The following is a 14809-nucleotide window of genomic DNA, read 5'->3' on the forward strand; positions in this document are numbered from 1 at the left end:
TAGTGAGACCAGCTATACTGTATGGGTTAGAGACTGTAGCGGTGAGGAAAAGACATGAGGCAGAGATGGAGGTACAGTAGCAGAGATGAGGATGTTGAGGTTCTCTTTAGGAGTGACGAGGATGGACAGGATTAGGAACGAGCACATCAGAGGGACAGCTCAGTTTGGCAAGGTCAGAGAGGATAGACTGAGATGGTTTGGACATGTACAGAGGAGGGAGATGGTTTATTGGTAGAAGGATGTTGGAGATGGAGCTGCAAGGTAAGAGGTCAAGAGGAACACCAAAAAGGAGATATATGGATGTGTTAAATGAGGACATGAAGGTAATTGGTGAGAGAGTATACAGGATGCAGAGGATGGAGCTAGGTGGAACCAGATGATTTGCTGTGGTGAGCTTTGACTGGAAAAGCCAAAATAGAAAAAGATATCAGAAGAAACATGATTTGGATAAAGTATAGAATAATTACGGATGCACTGAAGGATGTGGTGCTGTGGTAGTTTTTCTCTGGCATGAGGACACAACTGAACCTCAAAATAATATAAAATAATGATTCATTTGGCAAAATTATTATTATTATTATTATTTAAATAAATAAAGGAAGGAACATTCATACATAATACACATATTTGTGACAGAATAATAATTTACCTTAATTATAAATGATTAACATTTCTAACATGTTGTTCCTATATTTTATTAGGTCTTTCTAAGCCTGTCCGTGTCAATACCATTGTAAGGAGGAGGCATACGGCTGGGGATCCATTTGCAGCAATTTATTAAATACACACAAACGAAGTCAGACAGGCAGTGATCAGGACGGGCAAAAACACTAGTATCAGAGGACAGGCAAAAATCAGAATCGAGAACAGGCAAAAAGGTCGGGGCAGGCAGCAAACAATCAGAAAAGTCAGAATCAGGAAACAGAGTCGCAACGGGAAATCAGAATACATGAAAACGCTCAGAATGACCGTACAAAGACAAGTCGAGACCTCGCACTGGTATGAAGTTCAAGTGTGGTTAAATAGAGAGCGGAGATGAGGATCAGGTGGCGGTGGTAATCAGAGTGACGGATGGTTGATGGGAAGTGCAGTCCGGAAGCGCGCTACTACTCCGGGGACGCGTCTCTATGGTGACGCTCGGACGGCGGCTCGTTGCTCGTGACAACCATACCCAGCACTTCACACATTTACACACACACACACACTGAGCAAATGAGAATTTCTAGCAGCGTTTTTGTCATGTTCTACGTAATCAGTCACGTGTTAAACGTAATTCGACCCAAGTTTCAAACCAGTGGGAGAATAAAGGTGTTATTCTGTTGAGAGCAAATCAGTGTGCGAAAATCAGACGATGATGATGATGATGATGATGAGGGGGACAGTGCGTGTTCGGTCTTTCTCAGAATTGTTCCAGAAACAAATTCTTTGTCCTCGCACATTAAAAAAGACTTTACAAGGTAAGAGCTGTAACATCAGTTATTTATTTATTTATTTATTTATTTATTTATTTATTTATTTATTTGACGCGCCTATTATAAAATAGTTTTTATTTCTTTGGATGCTATAAATTGTATTTTATTGTTAAAAAAAATCCCTTAAGGACATTTTGCTGATTTATTCTAATAAGATATTTAGTTTGATAGTCTATCACTGTTAATATCTGTCTATAATAAAACTCATATCTTGAAAAGCTATTAACACGTTTATGTTTTAACACGTTTTTATAAACACACGTGACCTTCAGCAGTAAAACGTTAAACAAGCACACAGGATGATTTCAGGTTTATTGGCTAAACTGAGAGTCAAAACATCATTCATTTTAAGCATCAAAATTTTTAATCAATTATTTATTTTACTGATATCTTGAACAATTTATTATTATATTGACTTAGTATCGTTAAAATAATGAGATGATCTATTGAAACATAATAAATAAATGAGTTCACGATAAAGAGATACAGTACTCAATTAAACAGATCTCTTGAGTTAATGAGTTATCAAGGCAAAATTATTTGTAATGAATTATTAAGTCGTAATAAGGTGTCCAAGTTTAAATAATTACACAGAGAAAAATTTGTTCACACCTGGTGGTTCTTTGATACAGAAGTGTCCAGAAATTAGATTAATTCATGGGAGGTCATATAAGAGTGTGTGCTCATAATTAAACTTTTGAGTTAGTTTGATTGATTTTTGAGTATCTAAAGGTGTTGGGCATTTCAGAGAGAATTCGCTATGACTGAGCCATCTTCTAAGACTCTCAAAGAAGAAATTTGGACTTTTGTTTCCTTGGACATTTTTCCCCTCTTCTGTGTCATATAGACCTTCCAAAGTTCACATTTTCAGCTTTTCTTAACACTTTAACTTTGTAGATCCTTAACACTTTATTATTATTACATATTTATTATTACACTTATTATTACAGAAGACAACATCCAGGATGAATCACTACACCAGCTATAAACCTGCATCTAACACATAATTTCTAAATGTCTCATGTACTTTCTATTTCATGTACTTGCTCTCCACTCTGTGCAGGTCCAGTGAGATGGACTGCAACATGTAGACCAGCTCCATTATTAAAAGCAACACCTTCACGTGCTTTAATTGATGAGCTGATCACTATAGAGGCTCATTATCTGCCACAAAACACCCCCGTGACCATGAGAGCTCAGATGACCTGTGAGGATGGATATTTGTGGCAATCCATTGCTCATTTTCACAGCGATGAGGATGGAGTCGTAAACCGTAAGTAATAATAGTTCGTTTTCTTTCTATTAGAATGTACAAAGGTAAATAAAAGGTAATAGGTAAAGGTAAATAAACTTTACATCTGTAACAGTGACAAAACATTCCTCTGTCGGTGGTTCGTACGTCGGCTGTAAACCGATGGGCCTGTTTTGGAGTCTTCAGCATGTAACTGTTGAAAAACAAGGTATAAGGTAGGAGGACAATTATCTGTGTTTAGTTCTGTTTATAATGAAACATGAAGAAAACTTTTTTTTTTTTTAAAAAAAGAGACAATTATTTTAAAATTGCCTATTAAATAAGATAATAATACAGGCTTTTGTATCCTTAAGGGAGTTTAAAGAACCACAACCTTTGTACATCTCTGTTACATCTGAAGTTCAGCAATGGTTAAACAGATCTGGTTGTATGTCACTGCTTGACCTTTGACTTTTAATTACTTGTTACCAAGAGCTCTGTAAAGATTTCCTATGATTTATTAAATGAAATTGAGAAACATTAGAATATCCATTTTCTGTTCCATTCTTTAAGGTTGAAAAAGAAAGATGTGGAGACTCCATACACAGTGGAGGTGTCTGTGCTGGAAGGCCACATTTCTCCTCTTAATTCCTCCAAAGATGAGCAGGTTAGCAGAACGAATGAGCGTGAGCTGGCTACTGTTTCAATTCAGCGCTGGTACACGGCGCCAGGCATGAGGAGGTTAGAAATCCGGCAAAACCGAGTGGTGGGGACTTTATTCCTCCCTCCAGGTAAGTTTGAAGCTTGTACACCACATTCATTTAGATTGACTGACACAAAAACCATGCCTTCTTTTGGAAAGACTGGTACTGCATCTGAAATTTCAACCTACTCCCTACACCCTATAATCACGTGCATTCTGTAATCCCTATAATCAAGTGCATTCTGGGGGCTCGGCTTTTCATAGGGCACATTTTGTGGGATTTAAGAAGTGAATGGTAAAACCTCCTAGCTGTTTCCCTATGTAGTGAATAGGTTGTGGAACAATTGAGATGTCAGAGGTGCATCCTGAACCGAATACTTGAGGCGGGGCTACTAGATGCTGATACCATATGGACAAAAAAAAAAATCAAGATGGCTGATGGCACAATCTTAGAAATGTATTTTAAATTAGCAACGTCATTTGCCATCAACTGGGAAACATCCTACATTTCCAGTTAGTGTTCCATTTGAGATGATGCCACCATTCTAAAATGTATACACTAGATAACAGAGTACACAGTGAAAGTGCACAGTGTTTAGTACATCATTTGGGATACAGCTCTAGACTTCTAGATCTCACTATAAAAAACAGAAACTACTCTCTTATCAGTATCAGTATTATAATCGGTATCAGTATACCGTACTGAATAGAATGTTGTGTGAGGTTTCCTCAGAGAAGAACGTCTCTCAATTTTTTCAAGGTCCAGGTCCGTTTCCTGCAGTTATAGATCTGTTTGGTTTGGTTGGAGGTCTGGTGGAGTACCGAGCTGCTCTGCTCGCCTCACATGGTCTGGCCTGCATGGCTTTATCCTACTTTGGTCACAAAGATATTCCCGGACCCCCAAAACGTTTGAACGTTGGAGACTCTTACTTCAAGGTAAGCTTCCAAAGAGATATGTGTGCACCCATTATTGCCCCTTCCAAAGAAATTCTAACCACTTGTTCCCACGTCTACAGAAAGTTTCAATAACTCAATAACTCACTCACTTCAATAACCCACTCCCATTGTTAATATTGCCTACCCGTCCTTGCTATATTATCACTTCCATACTTGATACATCTTTCACATTTCAGTTGATTGCTGTTTTGCACAATACATTACATTACCTCATGTAACTGCTGCTATAATACTAAAGTGTTCATTCCAGTATTTCTGCACACATAATATTGATTGGACAAACAGTATTAACACCGGTTGGTTCAATTTTTGTGAATTTTTTTGTGTCTTGTCTTTTGTGTAATGTCTTGTATTTTTTGTTTGCAGTCTTTTGTCCTGCACTGTCTTTCTGTCTGTTGTCCTGCACTGTCTTTCTGTCTTTTGTCTTACCCTGTTTACACCAGGTTGCACAGATGCACTTTATGTAGCCAGGATTACTTACTAAGTCCTTAGCTCTATCTTTTGTTCTGTGTAGCACCATGATCCTGGAGAAACGTTGTCTCATTTGTACCTCAACAGCTATATATAGTTGAAATGACAATAATAGCTTCTTGACTTGACTTGATACTAATATATAATATGAACAAGTTAGTAATTTTAACAACTGTGATCTTCTGCAGGATGAAGGAACACAAGATGTACCCCCAAAAATCTTTGTGTAATATCATGTTATCACCTGGGATTTTATACCACTCTTATAGGGATTGACACTAAACTCATCTTTTATCCTTTCATCACTTTTCATCCTTTTATACTTTTATCAACGTCAGGCATCCTCATCATGGATCGCATGATGAGATCTTTAGCTGAAACATGATCAACTGAGCTGTTGTACATCCCTGAAGACCAATCCCCTTGTTAAGACCTTGTGATCTGCCTGGATAACTCTAAGATCTGTCACGCAACCTTGTGGTAACTATGAGAGCCCGACGGTACTTCTCTCCTTGCATCGCCTCGCCTCACATCATCAATAACATTAGGTGTTTATTTCTATCCCCAGATCCTACACTGGTGCTTGATCAGTTCCTTGTTATGTCAAGTCTGGTTTACTTCAACTTATCACATCTTACTTTGTGCATTGCTTTCTTAAAAGCTCTAGCACTGCTTGTTTGCACTTATAATCGCACAGGGAGCTAGAAAGTCATGGATTAACACTCTTTTCCTGACCTGGCTAGTAAGTCATGGAATAAACTTCCTCTGATATTTCAAATCTTTTATATATATTTTATATATATATATACAGGGAGTGCAGAATTATTAGGGAAGTTGTATTTTTGAGGATTAATTTTATTATTGAACAACAACCATGTTCTCAATGAACCCAAAAAACTCATTAATAGCAAAGCTGAATATTTTTGGAAGTAGTTTTTAGTTTGTTTGTAGTTTTAGCTATTTTAGGAGGATATCTGTGTGTGCAGGTGACTATTACTGTGCATAATTATTAGGCAACTTAACAAAAAACAAATATATACCCATTTCAATTATTTATTTTCACCAGTGAAACCAATATTACATCTCAACATTCACTAATATACATTTCTGACATTCAAAAACAAAACAAAAACAAATCAGTGACCAATATAGCCACCTTTCTTTGAAAGGACACTCAAAAGCCTGCCATCCATGGATTCTGTCAGTGTTTTGATCTGTTCACCGTCAACATTGCGTGCAGCAGCAACCACAGCCTCCCAGACACTCTTCAGAGAGGTGTACTGTTTTCCCTCCTTGTAAATCTCACATTTGATGATGGACCACAGGTTCTCTATGGGGTTCAGATCAGGTGAACAAGGAGGCCATGTCATTAGTTTTTCTTCTTTTAGACCCTTTCTTGCCAGCCACGCTGTGGAGTACTTGGACGCGTGTGATGGAGCATTGTCCTGCATGAAAATCATGTTTTTCTTGAAGGATGCAGACTTCTTCCTGTACCACTGCTTGAAGAAGGTGTCTTCCAGAAACTGGCAGTAGGACTGGGAGTTGAGCTTGACCCCATCCTCAACCCGAAAAGGCCCCACAAGCTCATCTTTGATGATACCAGCCCAAACCAGTACTCCACCTCCACCTTGCTGGCGTCTCAGTCGGACTGGAGCTCTCTGCCCTTTACCGATCCAGCCACGAGCCCATCCATCTGGCCCATCAAGACTCACTCTCATTTCATCAGTCCATAAAACCTTAGAAAAACCAGTCTTCAGATATTTCTTGGCCCAGTCTTGACGTTTCAGCTTGTGTGTCTTGTTCAGTGGTGGTCGTTTTTCAGCCTTTCTTACCTTGGCCATGTCTCTGAGTATTGCACACCTTGTGCTTTTGGGCACTCCAGTGATGTTGCAGCTCTGAAATATGGCAAAACTGGTGGCAAGTGGCATCTTGGCAGCTGCACGCTTGACTTTTCTCAGTTCATGGGCAGTTATTTTGCGCCTTGGTTTTTCCACACGCTTCTTGCGACCCTGTTGACTATTTTGAATGAAACGCTTGATTGTTCGATGATCACGCTTCAGAAGCTTGGCAATTTTAAGAGTGCTGCATCCCTCTGCAAGATATCTCACTATTTTTGACTTTTCGGAGCCTGTCAAGTCCTTCTTTTGACCCATTTTGCCAAAGGAAAGGAAGTTGCCTAATAATTATGCACACCTGATATAGGGTGTAGATGTCATTAGACCACACCCCTTCTCATTACAGAGATGCACATCACCTAATATGCTTAATTGGTTGTAGGCTTTCGAGCCTATACAGCTTGGAGTAAGACAACATGCATAAAGAGGATGATGTGGTCAAAATACTCATTTGCCTAATAATTCTGCACTCCCTGTATATATATATATATATAAGTAATCAAATTTTTTTCTTTCTTTCTTTATATACTGTACCAACCTCTTCTACAGGGATTTCGACCTAAACTCTGACCTAGTGAACTAACATTAGGTTTTGTGGAGATTTGTTTTTGATAGAGACAACAAAGCACATCTGTAAGGTGCTCTTAATAATCTATCAATGCTGTGTGTGTGTGTGTGTGTGTGTGTGTGTGTGTGTGTGTGTGTGTGTTTCCATTCCCTAGGCAGCATGGCAGATTCTGTGTGAACACCCCCAGGTGTGTGAGGATCGGATTGCGATCATTGGGATTTCCTTTGGGGTCTTTATAGCTCTGCGGATTGCCACATCCTTGCCAGTTAACGTAAGAAACAGTGATGCTAAGCAACTCATCACATTAAAAATAATACTTATATAATGGCTTTGATATGTTACAGTACAATAGCAATCATTTTAATGCACATGTACTGTATACACTGATAGCACTTGGAGACAGCATCAACTAGCTTCTACACAAAACTGAGTAAACCACTAAATTCACTAAGCAGCTTCTGATATATAAGTGTATATATATAAATTTGTATTCCTTTTGTAACCTGTCTAGCCGAGGTGCATTGTTGGCATCAACGGGCCGTTCTCCAGCATCAACAAGATTTTCGGTGAAGACGGAGAGAATATTGATGAGTGAGTAACTGTTCAAGTGTGATATTTTATAGTACACACAAATTTTAAAATGTGCACTATGTATCTGAGCATGAGGAAAGAGGACAGCTTTGTACTTTGTAGTCTATTAGTAAATAACAAGCTGCACATTTTTGTCTTTGTAACTTCAAGATGGAAAAAGACAGGCTGTTTATAGCTGCTGTAATCAGTCCCTCCAGGATTTAAAGGTTTTGTAATTAAAGACATGAACACAAAATCAAGCAAACCTCATGATATTCTGAGGAGCTTGCGGGAGATTTAGGAGATTTTTTTATTTTTATTTTTTTCAAATTACCGAAGACTTTCCGTAGATTTAGGCCAGAATGTGTGAAACATTTGTACAGCTATAACAGAAGGTAATTACATATATGTTTAAAGGAAGAATCCTGTGCTTGCAATTTTGCCAATTTGAATAACAAAATAAGCAAAAAACGGCAAATTTTGGGGGGAAACGCTGCAAAATTAAGCATTTTTGTCACAACATCCACAAAAAACTCCCAAAAGGACTGTATAATGTAAAGTACAACAGGAAAAAACATCTTTCCTGAAGATTTTATGCAACGTTAAAAGCAACAATTCACAAATAGAGTAAAAGAATTGGTAATGTGTTGGCAAATTCCAGCATAAGACAAGAAGAGGAAGTCAGGTAAAGTCGATTATTTTTTTAGAACATTCATGTCACATCAGCACGCATTTGTCATTTTTATTAGAATACATATTATAGCAGCTTACCTTGTCATTTTTATTAGAATAAATAAAATGTTTGCAAATGCATTTAGGACTTTCATCTTCAGAAATGATGACACAACAATAGTCCCTAATAGCTCAGATATGCAGTGTTTAGTGTTGTGTAATCTTTTTACACTACACCAGCAGGGGGAGACATTTTATTATATTATTCATGCATCACAATTTCTTATGTGTGCCACATTAACCTTTTTTTGTTTGTTTGTTTTGTTGTTGTTGTTGTTGTTGTTTATCATTTAACATCTTTCCAGAGAGCAAAAACAATGGTACATTAATGATCAAGGCTACGTGAGTTTCAGGGACTTCTCTTTACCTTGTAAGGTTCCACCTGAAAACGTTATTCAGGTAAATAATCACAGGTGAACTGGATGAAATGATTCATTCACTTTATTATTATTTTTCAGACATTGAAATAAGAGGCTTGTTTGGAGCTCAATGTCCATTATCTGTTTTTAACTTTATTGGAAATTATGTTTGTATTAATTATATTAATAATATCTGTTATATTTATGTTCTATTAGTTGCTCAAGCTGCAATTACGTAATCGTGCTTAGTTTACATCATTATTTGCAGTAAAAGGGACATCACAGACATTTTTTTATTTTGAACTAAACTATCCCTTTACGGTTCTGTTTATTATTAATACAGAGTTAAAGGCTTTTCCATTCCTTTTACTCTCTACATGTAGCTTTTATGTTAAAATCTGACTTTTTGGCCACAAATTTACCGGTTCTGATGTAAATTGATTATGTTGCTATGGTAACACTATGACCCATGCATGAGCTGAAACACTGTGTGTGTCAACAGGTTGAGAAGGTGCGCTGCCCTCTGCTCTTCATCATCGGAGAGGACGACCTGTGCTGTCCATCTTTAGAGATCACATACGAGGTGAGGGAGACGTAAACGTAGAAGCCCACAGAATGATGTTTAAGTCATGTTGTAAACTGTGATAACTTCATAGATATGAGAGATAAATGTAAGATTTATATCCAGGATGCAATGCTGCATGTAATGAACCTCTTCTTATGCACTCTATCTATCTATCTATCTATCTATCTATCTATCTATCTATCTATCTATCTATCATGACATTATCACACTACAGACAGGATTAACATTAACTGATTCACCAAACCAAATGTAGCATTTTTTATATCTCATGACCAGTAGGTGGCGTCATTCTGTAACTACTCATGCCTCCTCAATCAGGGTTCTTATACACAAAGTATGTAGTGAAGGAGCCTAAGTGTTACAGAAATGTTCATTTTGGAAGTAAAATTAATGCTAAATTCTTTCAGAAACTTTCTTTCTTGCTTGCTTTCTTTACATTTGTTCATAAATTCTGTATCATTTGTCCTAAAAGCATGTAACTGCTATGTTTAGGTTCAGTAAAGCATGAGACAGGACAACGACACAATGAAATGGGATATCATTCCAATGATATCCCATTTCATTGTGTCAGCCATTTTGAAGTGTGTGTTACAAGCACATGAGTACCTTTACAAAACTAAGTAAGCATCATTGTCTTGTTCCAGCTCCAAATTAAGCACTTGCATGCTTGATAACTTATACATAACATTTTTGTGTGAAGGCACATAAAGTGCTTGAACCCTGATAATTGCTGCTATATTTTTAATTGGTATGATGATACAGTACCTTTGTCCCCTCCTACAGAATCCTTTTCTTGTATATGTTTTCACACATTTCTATTATAGCTGATGTCAGATGTTGGCCAATAATCTGAGCGTTGCATATCTGCATATCTGTTAATCTTACTGAGAGTTTTACTGAGAAATTAAATCTGTCCTGTTCAGCTCTGAGGTGAGTTGAGAAACTATCATTTGTCCTGGCATGTTCCTTTTCTACAGAAAATCGCTTCGCTGTGTCCTCATATCTGATTCATTAAAGTTAGATGTCTTTCCTTAAGTGTACAGAGAAAATCTGAATAATGTAACATATCTGTGTAAATATGTCTAAAAGATTCTGCACAAACACGAAAAGAACAGGTCAGTCAGGTATAGCCGGAAATAATTATTGAGTCGTGACTCACGTGCTTGTTTCAAACCGTTTTATCTGATCTTCAGATTGAAAGACGGCTTCGCATCGCAGGTAAATCTCACCTGTTCACTCGGGTGTCGTACCCTGGAGCTGGTCACCTGATCGAGCCACCACACACACCCACTTCCCACAGCTCCACCTGGGCCACTCAACCCACTCAAAGTCAGTGTGCTTTCATTCTTTAATTACATCCCTGCTGTACAATTACTGTAGCTCTTTTTATCATTTACATGTTATTCAGCTGTGATTCAATGGGGAGGAACTCTGGAGCAACACGCAGCCGCTCAGGAAGACTCGTGGCCACGCATCCTGACATTCCTGGAAAGTAATTTAAGAAAGGCAGACGCAGCTTAGTTACAACACACCCTTTTTTCCTCTCCCTTCCTTGTGGCCTATTGCTCATCTCAAGGGTCGGTCCTTTACATCATCAGCTCGCATGAAATGAATTGCATAAATTAGTTCATGCATCAGCAAGTATTTACTTGAATGAGTATTTAAATATTTTTTTTTGTATGTTTTCAGAATCAAGACGGCTGATCAAGCTTTAATTTTTCTAACTCCAACAAATCTGCACATCAAGGACCGGTGGAAAAAATGGGTTGAAATTGATTGGTTGGATGGAGTTGCTGATTTGTTTGTATGTTTCTCTTTTACCAGCTAGATCTTCAATATCATACAATGTTTATCATGTAGAGAAAGTAAAGACTAGCATGTGGTTTATTAGAGACACCTTGAAGCCAGCCAAGCATAACCAACTGGTTGTACTTACGTGAGCTCATGGACACAGACATAAGCTCATAGAGGTGCGCAGATTGCTTGTCAATATGATTGACAGGGGAGAGTGTACGGTGATTTTACTTCCTTGACCCTCAGCTAAGGTTAGGCTTCGAAGTCACAATCTCACCTTAATTGTGCAGGTACTTCTGTTACATCAGTGGGGCGTCCCGTGATGGCTTAATACATCATGAAATAAATACAACAGAACCAAGTGCAGGATTCTTTCAATAAAAATCCAAGCGTCACTGAAAACAGAGTTTATTATTGGTGATTATCTGTAGTTTATTTGAGTCGAGTGTGTTAATGATCTGCCATGAACAGATCATGGCACGCTGATGTCACCATGGCGATAAGAGGAATGAACTCTTGAAAGTCGATCTCTCGATCTCCGTTCTGATCCAGATCAGAAAAAAGCAAGTCAAGGGTATCCTTGTCCTGAATTTTCTGTGGGGACATAGAAATAGGCACAGTCATTGTTACCATAACGATGTATTGATGTCAGTATTATCAGGCATTTTAAAACTTTGGTATCTATTTGATATATATATATATATATATATATATATATATATATATATATATATATATATATATATACGTATATATATATATATATATATATATATATATATATATATATATATATATACGTATATATATATATATATATATATATATATATATATATATACGTATATATATATATATATATATATATATATATATATATATATATATATATGGATTGAAACATGCTGCTCTGTAAAAGAAAAATAGAAGTCATTGTTATGGTGAAGCTTTCTGTAAGGAGATCTTTATTTAGCATTCACAGGAGGAGTTTTAAGTGTCTGGTATCTGACATTTTTTTCCAATGGGTTTAAAATGTTTTGTGAAAGCTCAATTCCACACAATGATCTGAGTCACTGAACTATAGGTCTTAACTGATTAACAGCATCCAATCTGAAAGTAAAATAAGTCCATTTTTACACTTATACTAAATATACATTGTTACTTGTGTTAATGAACAAACGTCTCTTTTTCATTTGCTTTTCGTTATCGAACAAAGAGGGTCTACAAACTTTTGAACTCAAATACGTAAATCCAATCATCTCAAATTTTTAGTGATTAGGCCATGTTAAACATGGATTGATTAGTGTGATTTAAATTGAATAGTTTATGTGATAAAATTAACCTGTACTGCAATATTATCCTGTTGCTGAAAAAAGATTACAAATATTGTGCTCACCTTCACTGTACATTAAATAAAACCTATTTTGTTTTAAAGAATAGTGACAGTGATTATGTCCCTTTTTTAATATTTTGGGTGTGTCATTGTGCTTGAGAAAGCTCAGCATAGATCTGCCTCATACTTTGTTTGCATAATTTGGTAGTAAAAATGTGGTCCATAAACCACAAATGCAATGAAAATGAAGGTGAGAGACTCCTTTCACACCCATTGCATTGATTCATAACAATGTCACAAGACTGATCTAACACTCACCATGATAAACTGGGTCATCTCGTTGTTAATGAGATCCTTAAGGTCGGCTTTTTTCAGCTTACACTTGTGTCCGGAGTATTTGTGGAAGATCTTTACGATGGTTATCATTGCTTTCTCGAGCTCTGAAGACATAGTTCTGAAGCATACCAAAAAGAAAGGGTGTTAGAATTATTTTGTACAGTGGTCCAGTGCACATTTCATTCATATAGCTGTCATAACCAGTTCGCGAATGATGTAATACTAAAAATTGTCAATCACATTAAAGATAGAAATGACCCAAATAATCTGAATATCATCAGGATCATGCACTACTGTCAATATATAAAGCTCATGAATAATAATAATAATACACCCTATTTTTGTATTATTACTAATATAATTACCTTTAGAAGAATGTCAGTGTTTTTGCTCAGAGTATAAAACGTCTTTCCCTGTTGCAGCACCACTCCCTGTGAATAGGACGACTATAGAGAGATGGAGTTGAGTGTGTGAATCTATATTGATTTTTTTTCATCCTTGAAAGGCTAAAATGTGGTGAGCACTAACAGCAGAATGTGGTTTGGAGAAATAGATACCATTAAATGTCATTGATGCAGAAGTTGCGCTGCTTGTCAGGACTTCACAAATTAGTCAGCAGGCATAACAACAGAAATTTCAAAACTACAGTCAATAAAAGTGACTCAGTGTGCAATTCATTAATTTCCTCGGAACAAACTTGTATCCGTTCAAAGTAAAGGCATTTGAATGCACTCTGCATGATTTGCATGCATTTTCATATTCATCATGTTTAATCATGCTACCATTTCTGCAGAACTGTTCATACTGTACCTGTAGCACCTCATTGTTTTCAGTTTCCTGTGTCTTGCTGAGAACCAGGCTATTGATAGACATATTTGAGGTTACCCATGCTTCCTTTCAGCGTATTTTTCTTCTTTAGAAAGTTTTACTTCCTAAATCAAAGTTTTCTATTCCAAATTAGACATTCTCTTAATTTCTACCATAAGGCAGTCCAGCTACTAAAGGAGGATACTTGAGAGAGAGTCTGCATATTTCTACCTCACAAACATACACAAAACAGTTTACACTATAATTAATCATTCTTGCACATGGTATAGTTTTTTTGTATATTATATTACATTCCACTGTAGTCTTCTTCATCTACTTTTGGCTTTTCCAGTTAGGGGTCGCCACAGCGAATCATCTGTACATTTCTCTGAAATCTATGATATTATATCCTGTGTTTATTGTTTGGTCATATGTCCTTAGTTTATTACTTGTGACTCTATGTGAACATTACACATAGTTTTTCATCCATTTTCTATACCACTTATCCTACACAGGGTCACAGGAAATCCTGGAGCCTACCTCAGAGGACTCACAGCACAAGGCTAGGGACACATTTTAATCTTCGTGCACACGAACACACACACACACACACACACACACACACACACACACACGCCAAGGAAGAAATCAGAGTACCCTGAATAAACTATTTTTTTGTTTCATTCTGCTTGCTTTTTGGGATACCTAGGAATTTTAGGAAAATTAAATTAAAGACTGAAGTGAGAAAGTCAGGCATCTCTGAAGCCCCGTTCACACTGCAAGTCTTAAGCCCCGTTGACACTGCAGGTAAAAGTGGCCCAAATCTGATTTTGATCAGGCCACATATGGAAGTGGTCTGAATCTGATTTGAAAAAATCAGATCTGGGCTAGATTTGAGTGTTCACACTACTCCTGAAGAAGTCTGACCTGGTCACTTGACCCCAAAAAAAATCAGATTTACCTGCAGTGTGAACGTGGCCTAAGACTTGCAGTGT

General features: G+C 37.1%; 2 protein-coding genes across 2 annotated transcripts; one reads left to right on the forward strand and one right to left on the reverse strand.

Moving 5' to 3' along the window:
• Positions 1-1363: 1363 nt before the first annotated feature.
• Positions 1364-11065, forward strand: LOC132838449 (acyl-coenzyme A amino acid N-acyltransferase 2-like). Its single transcript, XM_060858764.1, has 11 exons — positions 1364-1457; positions 2536-2745; positions 2840-2939; positions 3277-3494; positions 4167-4342; positions 7452-7568; positions 7809-7888; positions 8905-8998; positions 9461-9541; positions 10738-10873; positions 10953-11065. The coding sequence occupies exons 1-11, from the start codon at positions 1364-1366 to the stop codon at positions 11063-11065; spliced, it is 1419 nt and encodes a 472-aa protein (XP_060714747.1).
• Positions 11066-11781: 716 nt separating this feature from the next.
• LOC132838182 (protein S100-B-like) lies at positions 11782-13518 on the reverse strand. The gene is made up of 3 exons (XM_060858381.1): positions 13373-13518; positions 12990-13125; positions 11782-11932 (listed from the first exon to the last, which is right to left on the reverse strand). Exons 2-3 carry the CDS (start codon positions 13119-13121, stop codon positions 11789-11791), a joined length of 276 nt encoding a protein of 91 aa, XP_060714364.1. The 5' UTR covers positions 13122-13125; positions 13373-13518; the 3' UTR covers positions 11782-11788.
• Between the last annotated feature and the right edge of the window lie 1291 nt (positions 13519-14809).

This window comes from Tachysurus vachellii, chromosome 22 (assembly GCF_030014155.1).
Source record: "Tachysurus vachellii isolate PV-2020 chromosome 22, HZAU_Pvac_v1, whole genome shotgun sequence".
Taxonomy (NCBI): Eukaryota; Metazoa; Chordata; class Actinopteri; order Siluriformes; family Bagridae; genus Tachysurus; species Tachysurus vachellii.